General features: G+C 40.7%; 1 protein-coding gene across 1 annotated transcript; it reads left to right on the forward strand.

Annotated features, from left to right (window-relative positions):
• The first annotated feature begins 5,781 nt into the window (after positions 1-5,781).
• S1PR1 (sphingosine-1-phosphate receptor 1) lies at positions 5,782-15,000 on the forward strand. Its single transcript, XM_073642835.1, has 2 exons — positions 5,782-6,050; positions 10,159-15,000. The coding sequence occupies exon 2, from the start codon at positions 10,238-10,240 to the stop codon at positions 11,360-11,362; it is 1,125 nt and encodes a 374-aa protein (XP_073498936.1). The 5' UTR covers positions 5,782-6,050; positions 10,159-10,237; the 3' UTR covers positions 11,363-15,000.
• The last annotated feature ends 1,216 nt before the right edge of the window (positions 15,001-16,216 follow it).

Below are 16,216 nucleotides of genomic sequence, written 5' to 3' on the forward strand. Positions count from 1 at the left end.
ATTATACACGGTTTTAATAATTTTTTTATTATTTTGCTGATCCCCGTATCCCTCGTCTCCTGAAAAAAATAAATAAGTAAAAAACAACCATATATCTCACCTGTCCGCCATCATGACGTAATCCATATTGTCCCACGGTGATCCGGGTCACTTCTACAGCAGCCACATCAATCACTGATGTGACAGCTGTAGAAGACAGCACTATACACTGACAGGAGTGTAATCACTCCTGTCAGTGTACATTGCTGTACTGCAGGCTGAGGTCATGTGAGTTCATCAGCTGAAGATCAGCTGATCAGCTTTGGTGACCGCATCCTGCATCAGTGATGTGTGATAACATTCGTGAGAATATTCCCACACAGCACCGGTGCCGTAAACTGAGGTTCAGAAGCTCTCAGCTGATCTTCACCTGATGAACTCGAGTGACCTCAGCCGGCAGCAGCGATGTACACTGCCGGGAGCGAGCGCGCTCCCGTCAGTGAACCGCTGGCCGCCAGGTCATCAGGACGCCGGGGGACATCGGGAGGACACCCGGGGGACGGCGGGTGACGTCGGACAGATGAGAATAGTGTTTTTTTTTAGTTTAATAGAGATTTTTACTTTTTTTTTTTTACAAAAACAGCGCGCAGACGCCGGCTTGGCTGAGGTGACTACTGCTCCCCTCAGCTGCACCGCTCTTGCTGTTATCAGCGGGTGCGGTGATCGGATGATGGGAGAAGTAGTCTTCCCAAGCCAACCCGGGTACCATGCTATATGCGTTTTCACAGCGTATTTGACCCATTGACTAGTCAAATACGCAGCAAACAACCACAGCAAATCCGCAAATATATTTATACCTGCAGGTTTGCTGCAGTTCAATTAAAGTCAATGGGCGAGAAACGCTACATAGAATGGACATGCTGCTTATTTTAACGCAATGACAATCCTGAGCGGAAATTTCCACATCATGTGCACAGCACATCAGGATTGCCATTGCATTAGCTGGCAGACGGATTACCTAGCGTTTTTGGTGCATTTCCGCACGGAAAAAACGCAGCGACAAAGCATAATGAACGCTCAGTGTGCACTTAACCTCATACATGCTGCTAGACCACATTCAGTATTTGGTCAGTATTTTACTTCAATATTTGTAAGTTAAAATCAGAAGTGGGACAATTAGAGGAAAAGTATAATAGTAACACGTGCACCACTGCTGCATTTTTCCCCCACTCCTGGTTTTGGCTTACAAATACTGATATAAAATACTGACCAAATACTGAACGTGTGAATGTGGCCTTAGGATTAGACATACTACAGTGCTTCATTTTAAAATTAATACTCGTAACATAAATACAGATGTTGTAATGATATACAGTTATATGAAAAAGTTTGGGCACCCCTATTAATCTTAAGCTTAATGTTTTATAAAAATTGGTGTTTTTGCAACAGCTATTTCAGTTTGATATATGTAATAACTGTTGGACACAGTAATGTTTCTGCCTTGAAATGAGGTTTATTGTACTAACAGAAAATGTGCAATCTGCATTCAAACAAAATTTAACAGGTGCATAAGTATGGGCACCTCACCAGAAAAGTGACATTAATATTTAGTAGATCCTCCTTTTGCAAAAATAACAGCCTCTAGTCGCTTCCTGTAGCTTTTAATGAGTTCCTGGATCCTGGATGAAGGTATTTTTGACCATTCCTCTTTACAAAACAATTCCAGTTCAGTTAAGTTTGATGGTCGCCGAGCATGGACAGCCCTCTTCAAAGGATCCCACAGATGTTCAATGATATTCAGGTCTGGGGACTGGGATGGCCATTCCAGAACATTGTAATTGTTTCTCTGCATGAATGCCTGAGTAGATTTGGAGCGGTGTTTTGGATCATTGTCTTGCTGAAAGATCCATTCCCTGCGTAACTTCAACTTTATCACTGATTCTTGAACATTATTGTCAAGAATCTGCTGATACTGAGTGAACTCCATGTGTCCCTCAACGTTAACAAGATTCCCGGTGCCGGCATTGGCCACACAGCCCCAAAGCATGATGGAACCTCCACCAAATTTTACTGTGGGTAGCAAGTGTTTTTCTTGGAATGCTGTGTTTTTTTGCCGCCATGCATAACGCCTTTTTGTATGACCAAACAACTCAATCTTGGTTTCATCAGTCCACAGGACCTTCTTCCAAAAAGAAATTGGCTTCTCCAAATGTGCTTTTGCATACCTCAGCCGACTCTGTTTGTGGCGTGCTTGCAGAAACGGCTTCTTTCGCATCACTCTCCCATACAGCTTCTCCTTGTGCAAAGTGCGTTGTATAGTTGACCGATGCACAGTGACACCATCTGCAGCAAGTTGATGCTGCAGCTCTCTGGAGGTGGTCTGAGGATTGTCCTTGACTGGTCTCACCATTCTTCTTCTCTGCCTTTCTGATGTTTTTCTTGGCCTGCCACTTCTGGCCTTAACAAGAACTGTCCCTCTGTTCTTCCATTTCCTTACTATGTTCCTCACAGTGGAAACTGACAGGTTAAATCTCTGAGACAGCTTTTTGTATCCTTCCCCTGAACAACTATGTTGAATAATCTTTGTTTTCAGATCATACGACCGTTGTTTTGTGGAGCCCATGATGCCACTCTTCAGAGGAGATTCAAACAGGAGAACAACTTGCAAGCGGCCACTTTAAGTAGCTTTTCTCATGATTGCATACACCTGGCTATGAAGTTCAAAGCTCAATGAAAAAAAAAAACCAAAAAAAGTGCTTTAGTAAGTCAGTAAAAAGTAGGTAGGAGTATTTAAAACAAGAAAATGATAAGGGTGCCCATACTTATTCACCTGTCAAATTTTGTTTGAATGCAGATTACACATTTTCTGTTAGTACAATAAACCTCATTTCAAGGCAGAAACATTACTGTGTCCAACAGTTATTACATATATCAAACTGAAATAGCTGTTGCAAAAACACCAATTTTAAGAAAACATTAAGCTTAAGATTAATAGGGGTGCCCAAACTTTTTCATATAACTGTAATACTTTATTAACACAGCCTTGTATCACACTAGCTCACAATTATGAATTGCAATATGTGTACAGGATCAAAACCAATAACAGTATATGAATACAGCACCAGAAACACCATCAGTACAGGAATACAGCACCAAACTCATCATTGGTACATGAATACATCAAGAAATTTAGTACAATGATCAATTGCAGCGTCAGCTCACCCTCATATACAATTGTATTGCATGAACATACATCTCCCTGTATGTCCTTGTCAATGGTAAGGAGATATTATGAGTTGTTGTTAACTGCTTACATCAGACTGCGGACCATACAGGAACCACTGTACTAGTCAGTATCACAAATAAACAATTACATCCGGATACCTTATAGGTGATATCTTCTCTGATTGGAGTTGTTCTGTTTTCTTTTACATTTTGTCCAGATGCCATGATGACTTTTCACATCCATGGTTCATCTCCATAGACTGCCCTCTTCTCCTTTCTTCTGCAGCACATCATGACATAGTTATCTTACAAATAACAGTGTCATTTTAATGTTCCAAAATAAAAATATCTGCCCTAGGCTGAATTCCCCTGAATAAATAGTTGCCCCTCTATCCTCTCTGCACAAAATATTACCCTCACACTGTCCCTCTTATTGCATATGGCCTCCACACTATCCTCTCCTATAAAATATCTCCTCCACACTATCCGTCCATATGAACTATAGCCACCACTGTCCACCTTTAATATTGTCCCCTCACACTACCGCCATATCACAACTCTCACTTTTCTCCCCATTCTGTCCTCTTATACTTATATCTCCCCTTACTGTGGTCTCATACATTTCTCTCCCATTCTGTCCCCTCACATTATTCCCCTCATTTTGTCCCCTCACACTTTTCTTCCCCCGTACTGTCCACTCACACTCTTTCCATACTGTCCACACTCTTTCCATACTGTCCTCACGCTTTTCACGGCATACTGTCCCCTCACACATTTCTCCCTCCATCCTGTCTCCTCACATTATGCCCATACTGTCCTCTCACATTTTCCCTCTCATACTGTCACCTCACAGTTTTCTCCCCATCCTGTCCCCTTGCACTTTTATCTCCCCTTACTGTTCCCTCACACATTCCTCCCCATACTGTCCCCTCACACTATTCTCCCCACACTGTCCCACAACACTATTACCCCATACTGCCCCCTCACACTTCTCATACTGAGAGCGCACCCTTTTAACCCCATACTGTCTCCTCACACTACACCCCCCCCCCCATGATATAACCTCAAAAACTCCTTCTACCCCCATAAAACTCCTTTGACTTTAGCTGTATTGGAGCATTTATCCTATCACCTGCATGAGTGACATCAGCGGCATGATCAGCTGATCTGATCACACTGCTAACATCACCCTGACGTTGAAGTGCCAGCGATCAGAACTTTAATTTTACTCACACCTGAAAGATGCTTGCTCAATTGAAGTCAGGGAGTCGGCATTTTCCATGTTCTCTAAACTGTCAGTTTTACAACTGGCTTAGAGAATGGCGAATCCCACTCCTGGGAGAGGCAGAATGCCATTACTTGGGAGATATCTTGGACCGCTGCATTAGGTGTCCCAATGGCACCTCCTTTTGACTGTGATCAGGGCAAATGCCCGAGTGCCTCCTATCCCCAGTTATGACCTTGCATACTGGTGGGGAATTTCGATTGTGAGCTCCAATGGGGAGAGTGATGATGATGATATCTGTAAAGCACTTTAAAACATGATGGCACTATACAAGTAAAATAAGAATTATAGAAAGCCCTGTATAAAGGTGCAGCTTCACCACCAGTAACCTTACAAGCCCAACTGATGCTTTAAGACTCTTGTAAAAAAGTACAGATATACAAAGCAACCGTTTTACATTTGCAACATGAAAGTCTTTGCAATCATTGATGTATTTAAAAAGTGAAAGTCAACCTTTGCTGACTCATTTTTAGAGGTGGGGTCCAAAGACTCCAAGTCCCTAGACATAAACCTCAAACTGAGCCTACACTATGTTTCACCATAACTGTATTGAAAATATGATGTGCACTAACAAACAGTTGTCTTTTTCACATTTTTACATTCTTTTTTTTTATTATTGGGTCTCTAGCATTTTTTAGGTGATGTGCTGATATGCTTTGTTATGAGTCCTTCTTACCTCCCAAAAAATAACTTGCATTTAGTGTTTAAAAGAAGCCCAAAAACACTGAAAAACATGAAAAATGCTGGAAAAAATCTGTGAGAAGGAAGGCATCATATACTTGTATGTGCGCACAGCACTTATGCTGAGGGTTGTCTGAAGTCCACACTAGTAAAATCACACTGAATTATGCAGATTTTGTTGTGGTAATGAAGATTCTCCGCAATTTTTTACCCTATGGATTGTAAGACTAGTACCCACAATGAGCTTTTGGTGAGTTTTTGATGTTGCAGATTTTTTGCTCCCAGTAAGTAAAATAGGTTACTTGCATTTTTTCAAAAATTCACAGCGTAAAAAAACTCATCAAAAATTCATCTTGGGAGCGTAGCCTAAGGGAAAAAATCAGGGTCAGATTAATTTCAGATTTTCTCTGCAGTGTGTGGGTGAGATTATTTCCGATTTCATCCAGAATGTTGATAACTGTGATGCAGTGGATTTTCAGTCCAGAAAATCAGGCGTGTATTCTATCCATGTGAACAACTCTTTATAGGGCTTCTTTTGTAAATCCGCAGGTAACACATCGTAGTAATCTCACTAGATCTGCACAAAACTGAGCTTAGTTTCATTGGTAAGAGCTGTGATAGCATCCTGAGAGGAGGAGCTGGGGGGTGGAGAAGGGTTTCTACAGTGTGGAGATAGACATAACTCTCAAAGCTCTGCAGACACTTGTATGGGAACACCACTGAGCAGGAATGAATGCAGCTATGAGGTTTCTTCATGAAGTGAAGGATTTGTCACTTCTGGAATAATTTAACCACATGGGAAGATATTCAAAAAGTTTATTGTGCTGGAGAAAGGAAGACTGCGGACTGCAAAGGAACAGAACTTCACACTCACACTAAGGTATGGTGTATGGCAGCGCTGCAGCAATCCCAGACTGTACGTCCCACTAATCCTAATTGTAGCAGCACAGTATAATAGCACAGTAATTACATACATGGTGAATGAAATCAGATATTGTATGATGTACAGTATAATGCATGCACCACCTTATGCCACCCATATATTGGACACTGAACTCAAATTATATAGCATTTTTTAAAGTGACGTTAATCGCTTTTATTGTGGTTATACCTTTATTGGCTAACCAGAAAAATTGGATTTTCAAGATGTGTCTATATTTTATGCTACAACTGAAAGTTTTCCCATGGGACTATCTAGCCTTGCACTGGAGTTTGCAGTAACTTCAACGACTACTGCCCTAGTAATATTAATAAAAAATGCTCCGATCCATTACATTGATTGCCATTTGTAAAACGTCATCATTTTGGAAACATGGAATGAGAAGTCTAAGCATCAGTGCTGATATATATATGTGATCAGACATAAAATACAGTCATTAATTGATTTGATCGGTTAGGATGTCTATTGAAATACACATTTATTTGTTTAGAAAGAGCTACTCTTTTCATATATAATCTATGAATAACCATGATTTTTACGCTCTTCCTCCAGCCAGTCCACAGACTTACATCCCACATAGGAATGACAATAAAATAATCACTTTCTCAGGAGTTTTACACTAATCTGTCTGCTGGGGGTCACTGTACCCATACAGGGGGCTGCAGTGTATTTGGATCCCCTGACGTCTTGCTGGATTATTTGACATTTTGGGCACACACTTGCAGCTATATACATTTACATAGGTGCAGAGTAGAGCAACTATTTGTACTTAAGCTAATGTCTCCTTTGATTAGCACCAAAACTAATTACCTCCAGTAAATGAGAGCGCGTAGACAGAAGCGAAAACTTAAGTCCACAACTTTCAGAATTTCAAATACTGTCCTGTAATTAATGGGAAGTTTCGGGATTGCAAATCCTTGAAACTCATTGTGTATGTAACCTTATTCATGATTTATAAGAACCCATCACTGTGATTTTACACTGTAAGGATCAATGTGATTGGTCCATCATGTCCATACTGCATAGTCCTTTATCTCTAGCAGCAGGAGATGCTTCATTGCTAAAATAAATGTCCAAAATGAATCACGGTAGTATAATATTTTATAATAAAGGTGATACCATTGACATTCAGCATGTCGCAGGCTTCTGTATAGCACTAGCATATTCCACAGCGCTGTACACAGTGTTCTCACATTAGAACTGCCACTTTCCCTTCATTAGGCAGGTGAATATTGGGGAAGGGGGTTACTTACTCCCACCAGTCTAGTATTGAACCAATTATTACCAAAACATATGTATTGTCATTTAGTTAAAATATTGATTTAATTCTAGTTTGTGCTTTGACTTTATACTTGTTTTCTGCTTTTTACTGAAATCAGACATAAGATTTTAAGTATTTTGAACATAAAACATTATGGTTTTAATTTTTCTTTTTATTTTGTTTATTTATCAACTTTATTGCTCTAGCCTTATCTGTAACCCTATCCCTAACCATAACCCTAACCTTTAGCTTATCTCTATCCCTAACCATAACCCTAACCCTTAGCTTATCTCTATCCCTAGCCATAACCCTAACCCTTAGCTTATCTCTATCCCTAGCCATAACCCTAACCCTTAGCTTATCTCTATCCCTAGCCATAACCATAACCCTTAGCTTATCTCTATCCCTAGCCATAACCCTAACCCTTAGCTTATCTCTAACCCTAGCCATAACCATAACCCTTAGCTTATCTCTATCTCTAGCCATAACCCTAACCCTTAGCTTATCTTTATCCCTAGCCATAACCATAACCCTTAGCTTATCTCTATCCCTAGCCATAACCCTAACCCTTAGCTTATCTCTATCCCTAGCCACAACCCTAACCCTTAGCTTATCTCTATCCCTAGCCATAACCCTAACCCTTAGCTTATCTCTATCCCTAGCCATAACCCTAACCCTTAGCTTATCTCTATCCCTAGCCATAACCCTAACCCTTAGCTTATCTCTATCCCTAGCCATAACCCAACCCTTAGCTTATCTCTATCCCTAGCCATAACCCTAACTCTTAGCTTATCTCTATCCCTAGCCATAACCCTAACCCTTAGCTTATCTCTGACCCTAGCCATAACCCTAACCCTTCGTTTATCTCTATCCCTAGCCATAACCCTAACCCTTAGCTTATCTCTATCCCTAGCCATAACCTTAACCCTTAGCTTATCTCTATCCCTAGCCATAACCCTAACCCTTAGCTTATCTCTATCCCTAGCCATAACCATAACCCTTAGCTTATCTCTAACCCTATCCATAACCAAATCCCCAGCCCTTGAAGATTTTGCACCCCTGTTGAGTTTGGTGCCCCACCGCTACGTCCCCTAAACAAGAATTTATTTTTATTTATTTTACTCACTTATATAGCGCCATTAATTCCACAGCACTTCACAGACAATATTGGCACTGTCCCCATCGGGACTCATTGTATAAATTCCCTATCAGTATGCCTTTGGAGTGTGGGAGGAAACCGGAGTACCCGGAGGAAACCAACACAAACACAGAGAGAACATACAAACTCCTTGCAGATGTTGTCCTTGGTGGGATTTGAGCCCTGGACCCCAGCGCTGCAAGGCTGCAGTGCTAACCACTGAGCCCCAATTCTTGTCTTTCTTTTTAAAGAAAAGTGGCATTAACGTGGGATTGGAAAGGGGGCACTTTGTGCAAGTTTATATCAGTTACTTACACTGGGACAGAGACTACCCAGCAGCCTCGGGGGCTTTCTCTATGGCATATACTATATTACCTCATGGTTACATGTAAGTCAGTTTGCCTGCATATATATCCCCCATACATTGTCCCCATCAGTTCATTAAGAAACTCCCTATGTCCTGTTACATCTGGACCCAGTACACAGCTTCCCCTGGATGCTGAACAACATGTACTTTTATCTGATTCCCTTCATTTCCTTTCTTCCAGCTCACTGTTAGCTAAGATTTATCATAAGTTCCGCAAAAAAGAGGAGCTTACCCCACAGAGCAGAAGCTTTCTTACAGCAGAGTGACATCATACAGATTTCTACTATACTCCACTATTTCTAGACAGCAGCTGTATGGCGGACGCTCTGCATCTAGTAGGGTTTAGGCAGTGCAGGGTTTATTGCGTACCCTGCAGAGCTGATCTTATAATTTGGCACAAATGACAGCAGTACTGCATTGATATGGGTGTTTTTGCCATAAAAAGCCCACAAAAACATTAAATTGTTAGGTTAAGCAAAAGAAACAGCTAAGACTAGGTTCACACCTGTGTTCAGGAATTCTCTTTGTCTATACAAATACAAATGTAATTAATGTCCATAATGGACCTTTTGCGTATCTGATGTAAATGGGAGTAGAGGACCCCACTGATTATTATGGGGTCGTTCTGGCTTCCGTTAAGTGTCTCTTTTTAGAGCAGAAATAAAAACTCTGCATGATGCTGTTTATTCTTCAGTTCTAACCTGGGACCTGTTAATTAATGGGGCAATGGGGCCCCTCTGCTTCTGTTTGCATCAGCTATGGTACAGATCTGCTCTGGACATAAATGCCTTTTGGCCCTGTTCACACTCCTTTATTTTGGCACCTATGTCTCTGCAGGGGTTTTGTCTGAATCCCCCAAAAAAAGGTCATTCAGACACAACCTCTGATTAAGGCACAGAGAGCAATCACACAATCTGAGTTCCAATGTACTCTGTGCTTTATCTTCAGTGATGTTTGTCCTCTCAGGCAGAAAAAAAATTGTAGTAGACTGTACTCTTGTGCCTGTCTGAAAACATGGGCACAGTCGTAAAAGTTGTGCATTGTAATTCTGTTCTCTAGCTTCATGTAACATATTTATTCCTATGGGAATCTGCTTAATTTTCTGGTCATATATACTTTTCGGGAGAAATTTTTCCAAATTTGTACATATCACCTTACCATACGAAATATGGTCATTAGCTGCTTATCAGATGTCAATTCAGTAGCCGCAGGCACCGTAGTAGTAAAAAGCACCCGATAAGCAAGAACAGTGACCCTAACATGTTATTATGATTTTTTTCAGGAAAAGTTACCAAGTGCCTGGATCCTAATTTAAGAAGCGCCAGCGCCATCTAGTGTTGTATTGGAGAAATACAGCAGCCATGACTCCCACTGAGCATTCTCATAAGAAGAGCCTTTACTACAGCCATGAGACGATTGTAACCCATTACAATTATACAGGGAAGTATAAGACTAACTCCACCAATGATCTGAAGCCAACCTCCATCATCTTCATCATTATCTGCTGCTTCATTGTACTGGAGAATGTCCTGGTGCTTCTTACTATCTGGAGAACCAAGAAGTTTCATCGACCCATGTATTACTTCATTGGTAACCTGGCGCTCTCCGATTTACTAGCTGGGGCGGCGTACACAGCCAACATTCTCCTTTCTGGATCCAATACCTACAAGTTAACCCCAGTGCAATGGTTTATTCGGGAGGGGAGTATGTTTGTCGCTCTCTCTGCCTCAGTATTCAGCCTTTTGGCGATTGCTATCGAGCGCTGCATTACCATGTTAAAAATGAAGCTGCACAATGGTAGCAAAAGCTCCAGGTCGTTCCTTCTGATTAGCGGCTGCTGGTTGCTGTCATTATGTCTTGGAGGACTTCCGCTCATGGGATGGAACTGTATGGATAACATGAGCCTTTGCTCCACCGTGCTCCCTTTGTACCATAAACATTACATCCTGTTTTGTACCAGCATTTTCAGCATTTTATTGTTATCCATTGTTGTTCTGTATGCCAGGATTTACTTCTTGGTAAGAACGAGGAGCAGAAGTTTGACCTTCAGAAGAAACTGTGCAAGGACAAGTAGGAGTTCGGAAAAATCGATGGCCTTGCTTAAAACAGTCATCATTGTCTTAAGTGCTTTCATTCTATGTTGGTCACCGCTCTTCATTTTTCTCTTACTGGACGTCGGCTGTGATGTCAGGGCCTGCCAGGTTCTGTTCAAAGCCGAGTACTTTCTGGCTCTTGCAGTTCTCAATTCAGCCACTAACCCCATCATCTACACCTTGACCAACAGGGAGATGAGGCGTGCCTTCCTAAAAATGGCTTGTTGTTGCCACTGCCCCATTCTGAATCCAGGAACAAAAGTTAAAAGACCCATCATCACCGGGATGGAGTTCAGTAGGAGCAAGTCAGACAACTCTTCGCACCCTCAGAAAGATGAGATGGAATACCATGGGACCATTATGTCATCAGGAAATGTGACGTCATCATCCTAGAACATGGCTCACTGACTGGGATTACATATGTTTTTATAATATGAAGGGAAATTCATCTGAATAATGCCAAGTCTGCACTGAGCCCAGCAAGATAACATAGAACTGGGTGGACATGAGTGGACATGTCAATGGAAGGATGAGGAGCACGCAAGCTGCACAGACATTGGTAGGATGAGGTCTAAACCTCATGTATCATGCGGATTGTTTGCTCCATGAACAGTGCGAATTTGGGATCTAACATCACTTACCCTAAGAGTATAGGACTCTTAATATAGAACCAGACTCCAGAAGAGAAAACGGGGCAAGAGCTTAACCAGCTCCTATGTAACTGTCCTGTATGGCGGAGTCCCATTATTTTTCTTTGTAACAAAGTCTGTGAATAGTGCAGATGATCTATGAACTATAGAAAGTCATTACACTACATGCTCGTTCCAAACTCACTTGATGTTGATATGGTATACAGATGGCGCAGAGCTGAGTCTACCACTTATCTGTGGATTTACATAAAGCCACTATTAAATATGCTGCATAATCTTAAAAGATAATTCAGCGATATTGAATGCACAAGCAATGCAACCCCAAAAAGTGTCAAATGACAGCTTCAACTCTGTTCCATCTGTATACAAAAATCGGCAGGGTTGGATGAGCCTCAGCTCTTACACTTTTAGCTCTTAGCTTTTTCTAATATTAAATGATTAATATGTTGCAATCTCCAATTTTTTATATTTATTCTCCAGTTTTTCCTCTTATTTTAGTCCCATTGCTGCCCTGAATATTCTGTTTTTTGTTGTTTTTAGATCCGGCACATGGATCCAGAGATATAGGCCTTTTTATTTAGTATTGATTCCTTGGGGGTGTGTCTTTAGGCTGCTCTGCATAATTACCCTGTGAGCCACGCCTTCTTGGTAAAGATCATAAAAATTAGCACACATAAAAAAAAAACATATCTCTGGAACTATATGGCAGATTTAGAAAAAATAAAAATCGACATACTCAGGGGAGCAGAAGGAATAAATTAAGGAAAAACTGACCACTTTTGACTTGGTGACAGGTCCTCCTTAAAGGGGATAGGTATTCTGCAACTGTGTCCTATATTACTAGGTTAGTGCAGACAGTCATACAGTATGTGCCTTGTAAAGCCGCAGTGCTTAGGTCTGCAGTTGTAGAATAACATACAGGCTTCATGTCACATTCATTAGGGCAGGATAAAGGTTTCTAGACGATCTTTCATTTAGTCTATTTAAAGAGGACCTGTCACTTTCCAGAAATAAGTATATTTTTACCTGGTGTAAATGCCGCTGTTCTCCTGAATCTGGTGTTATTTATTACTTGTTCCAGTACCTCTTCAAGTCTTTCATCCCTGTGTAGAAGACTAGATTTTTTTAACCAACTGGGAATGGTCCTAGAAGAGTTGAGGATCACGCCCACTTGGCTAAAAGACTAGATTGTCAAATATGGAAGATAGGGCCATTTTTCAGGAATGAAGAAGTACAGGAACAAAAGAAAAGCAATGCCAGATTCAGGATTTACACCAGGTAAAATATTACGTATTTATGGGAAGTGACAGGCCTTCTTTAACTCTTGATGAAATGTATGGACCTGTTACCACCTTGTGAATGGTACATCAAGATTGTAAGACACTCTGCGCCTCATGTCTGAGAAGTGGCCTAATGTAAACAGAGCCTTATTCCCCATAGTCAATCGAAGTTGACTCCATAACGTATTGTAAATGCATTCAGAAGGTTTTATCATGAAGTACAACCAACAATCCACAGTGATTCTATGAATCCATCAATATTCAAATTGGGTTAAGGTATCACTTGCTTGTATAACAGTAGAAGAAAATGGCTGATTTATTGCATTAAACAGCGCCACTCTTGTCTACAGGCTGTGGTTGGTATTGTAATTTCAATTGTATGGGGCAGGACTTCAGTACTGGATGTAGGAATGGAGCTGTTTCTAGGAAAAACATATCCTTTTATTCTAATTCTACAACCTCTTTCACCGCACGCTGGAGCTTCAGTGCATCAAATATTAGGGAGTTGTTGGGTTTCAGAAATGGAGCTACATAAAATGACTCAACTCCAAGCTGCTGATTATTTAAAAGACAATTTCTTTAATATCTATTGCAAAATGTTGCTTCAAAATTGGATCCATAGATCAAGAAGATGACAAACGTAAGCACTTATTTATTAGTAGTGTCACTTGAGAGCATCCTGGAGAGACGGTGATAGATAGTCTGTGACTATTGGGTCTGCCTAACCTATAAAAGACATGGCGCTTGTATATCACCAGACTGGGTGACTCCTCTCTGGCAAACTATAATACTGCAGCATGAAATTGTTTTTATAATGTAATGATTCATAGGGTTGTCCAGGATTTAATGAAATATCTTCCAGTAGGGAATGTGCTTAAATCAAAAAATAAATTAATACAAAATAATAAAAAACAAAAACAATACTTACCTCTTACAACCTCTGCTGCCCCTTTGTTGGTCCTCTCTAGTCTTTCCTTACTTGCTGCAGTGATGCCGCACCCATACATGCACTTGATTACTGCAGACTCAGTGGAGATGCCTGCATGAACCATAGGAGACGTCTAAAGCCAGTGATTGGCTGCAGCGATCACATGGGTGTATGGGCATGCCATTGCATAGTAAAGCAAAGACCTGCGGGGATCCCAAAGTTTCTGGAGTAATGGAAATCTGAGTAGGTTTTTTTTTCAATAGTTGGATGAAGATGGTGCCGATGAAAAACCGCGCTCCTCCTTGAAGACAATGTTGCCAAAGATGTATAATATTAACAGTATTTTATTGAGACAAATAAAAAGTTATAATTGTAAAATTGTAATTATAGCTTTTAATAAGTCTCAATAAAATACTGTTAATATTATACATCTTTGGCAACATTGTCTTCACGGAGGAACGTGGTTTTTCATCGGCACCATCTTCATCCAACTATTGAGAATTACTAAGATCCCAAGTGGATTTGTGCCTGCTGCAGTCCTTCGTCACATGACGTTTTGCATTACACAACTCATAAAGTTGAGCTTTTTTTCTTTTTACCTTCATGGCTGTTATTGGATCACAGCGCTATTTGCGCCCCTTCACCTTTTTTAGGTTTTTTTTTTGTCATATTCTCTACTGTCAGCATTTTTTAAATCCTGAACAAACCCTTTTAACGTAAAGTACGTTGGACAACCCCTTCTCATACCCCATTCTTGGCCCCGATAAAATAAAAAAGCCTATACTCACCTCCCGTGCCGGCTCTGTTCCAGCAGTGTCGGCACTCGCGGTCCCAGGGCTCCCATGCTGTTGTTATGACACATTTAGATGAAGAAGTAGTGGACAACCCCTTTAATTTTTCCATTTGGGATGCCTTTTTCTCAGATTATACACAAAGCTGCGTTGTTCTAAATGCAAATTATTCACAGGTGGTCTTAAATGCACCATTTGTAATACTTTTTATTGTGTTCTTATTTAGTATTTTTTATTGGTGCAATTAAACAGACATTTTTGTTTGTTTTTGTGTTGTTGTTTTTTTTTACATAGTATTTAAAAGACCTGACTCTTCTTGTTGGATTTGCACATAGAAATACTGTATTATAAACCTGTAATAAAACTGATAATTTTGTAATTACCTTTGCGTGATCAGTTATAATTTGTGGATGATGTCACAGACAAACTCATTTGAGCCATTTCCAAATATGGTTGGAATGAAGGATCCGGGACATTGTGAGGATCCAGGAAATACCATCTGCGAAAGAATGGCCAGACAGGAAATCCCAAGAGAGCGGAGAGTTTATTCACATGGTTCTCAGGCATGGCTGAAGTGCAGCACATGTGATTTATAGGTCACACCAATGAATGCCTGGAAAGAAGATCATTGAAAAACATTGGCCCCTTAGTAATTTTCCATAGTGACATCCTTACCAGGCCAGCAACCCAAGGAAACACTGGAGCAGACACCTTATAGTCCTTCATAATATAACTCATTGAGGTATTTTGTATTCAGGGACATTTTTGGTGGCCATTATTTTCATGCATTTTTTTTAAGTATTTTTTTTTTTAGTAACATATTTTCCCATGTACAGAAGTGTATGGAAAAATGCCATAGTTAGAGCATGCTGCCTTCCAAAAAAATACATTAAAATTGCACAAACATTAAAAAAGTCACACAAAAGTTTGTGTTTCATAATATGCTATACACGGCTAGCTAACATTTGGCTGCACTGCGCAAAACACTGCATTTTTCCTAAAGGTCACCTAAATGTAATGCTTATAAAGAGCTGGAATGATCATTTAAGATTCTGTATATAAAAGCTTCCAGAGGGTTCTGGCCCCGGGATGGAAGCACTTGTAGAAGTCAAAGTAGTTCTCATGGTTGCAAGCATTAAAGGGATTGTCCAGATTTTTCACAAAAGTCTGCACACGTCTAGTCAGAATGTGACTGTGAGTATACATATCGCAAACTTGTGGTCACATGACCGCTTGGTCTCGCTGCTGGCACCGGAGAATCTTTACAGTGCACGCTGTGATAAAATTGGACAACCCATTTAACCCCTTAATGACATATGATGTACTGAGTATGGCATATGTTAACTTCCTAACTTTGATGCAGACTCGCAAGCCAAGCCCATATATTTGCTGGCAGATGATGGCTGTAATAATTCAGCCATCATCTGCCTCTAGCAGCTGTAGATGGAACCTGCGGCTGGTAACCTGCTAAATGCCTCTGACAATCTGTGACAGGGCATTTATAACGCCCCTCATCCCATTCCATGCTCCCCTTGTCGCTCCCGTGACATGATCACAGGGCTCCAATGGGTTATCATGATGGCCAGGGGTCAGTTGAA

The sequence above is a fragment of the Phyllobates terribilis genome, unplaced genomic scaffold, assembly GCF_046119375.1.
Source record: "Phyllobates terribilis strain yellow unplaced genomic scaffold, ASM4611937v1 Scaffold_8__6_contigs__length_399053987, whole genome shotgun sequence".
NCBI classification, from domain to species: Eukaryota; Metazoa; Chordata; class Amphibia; order Anura; family Dendrobatidae; genus Phyllobates; species Phyllobates terribilis.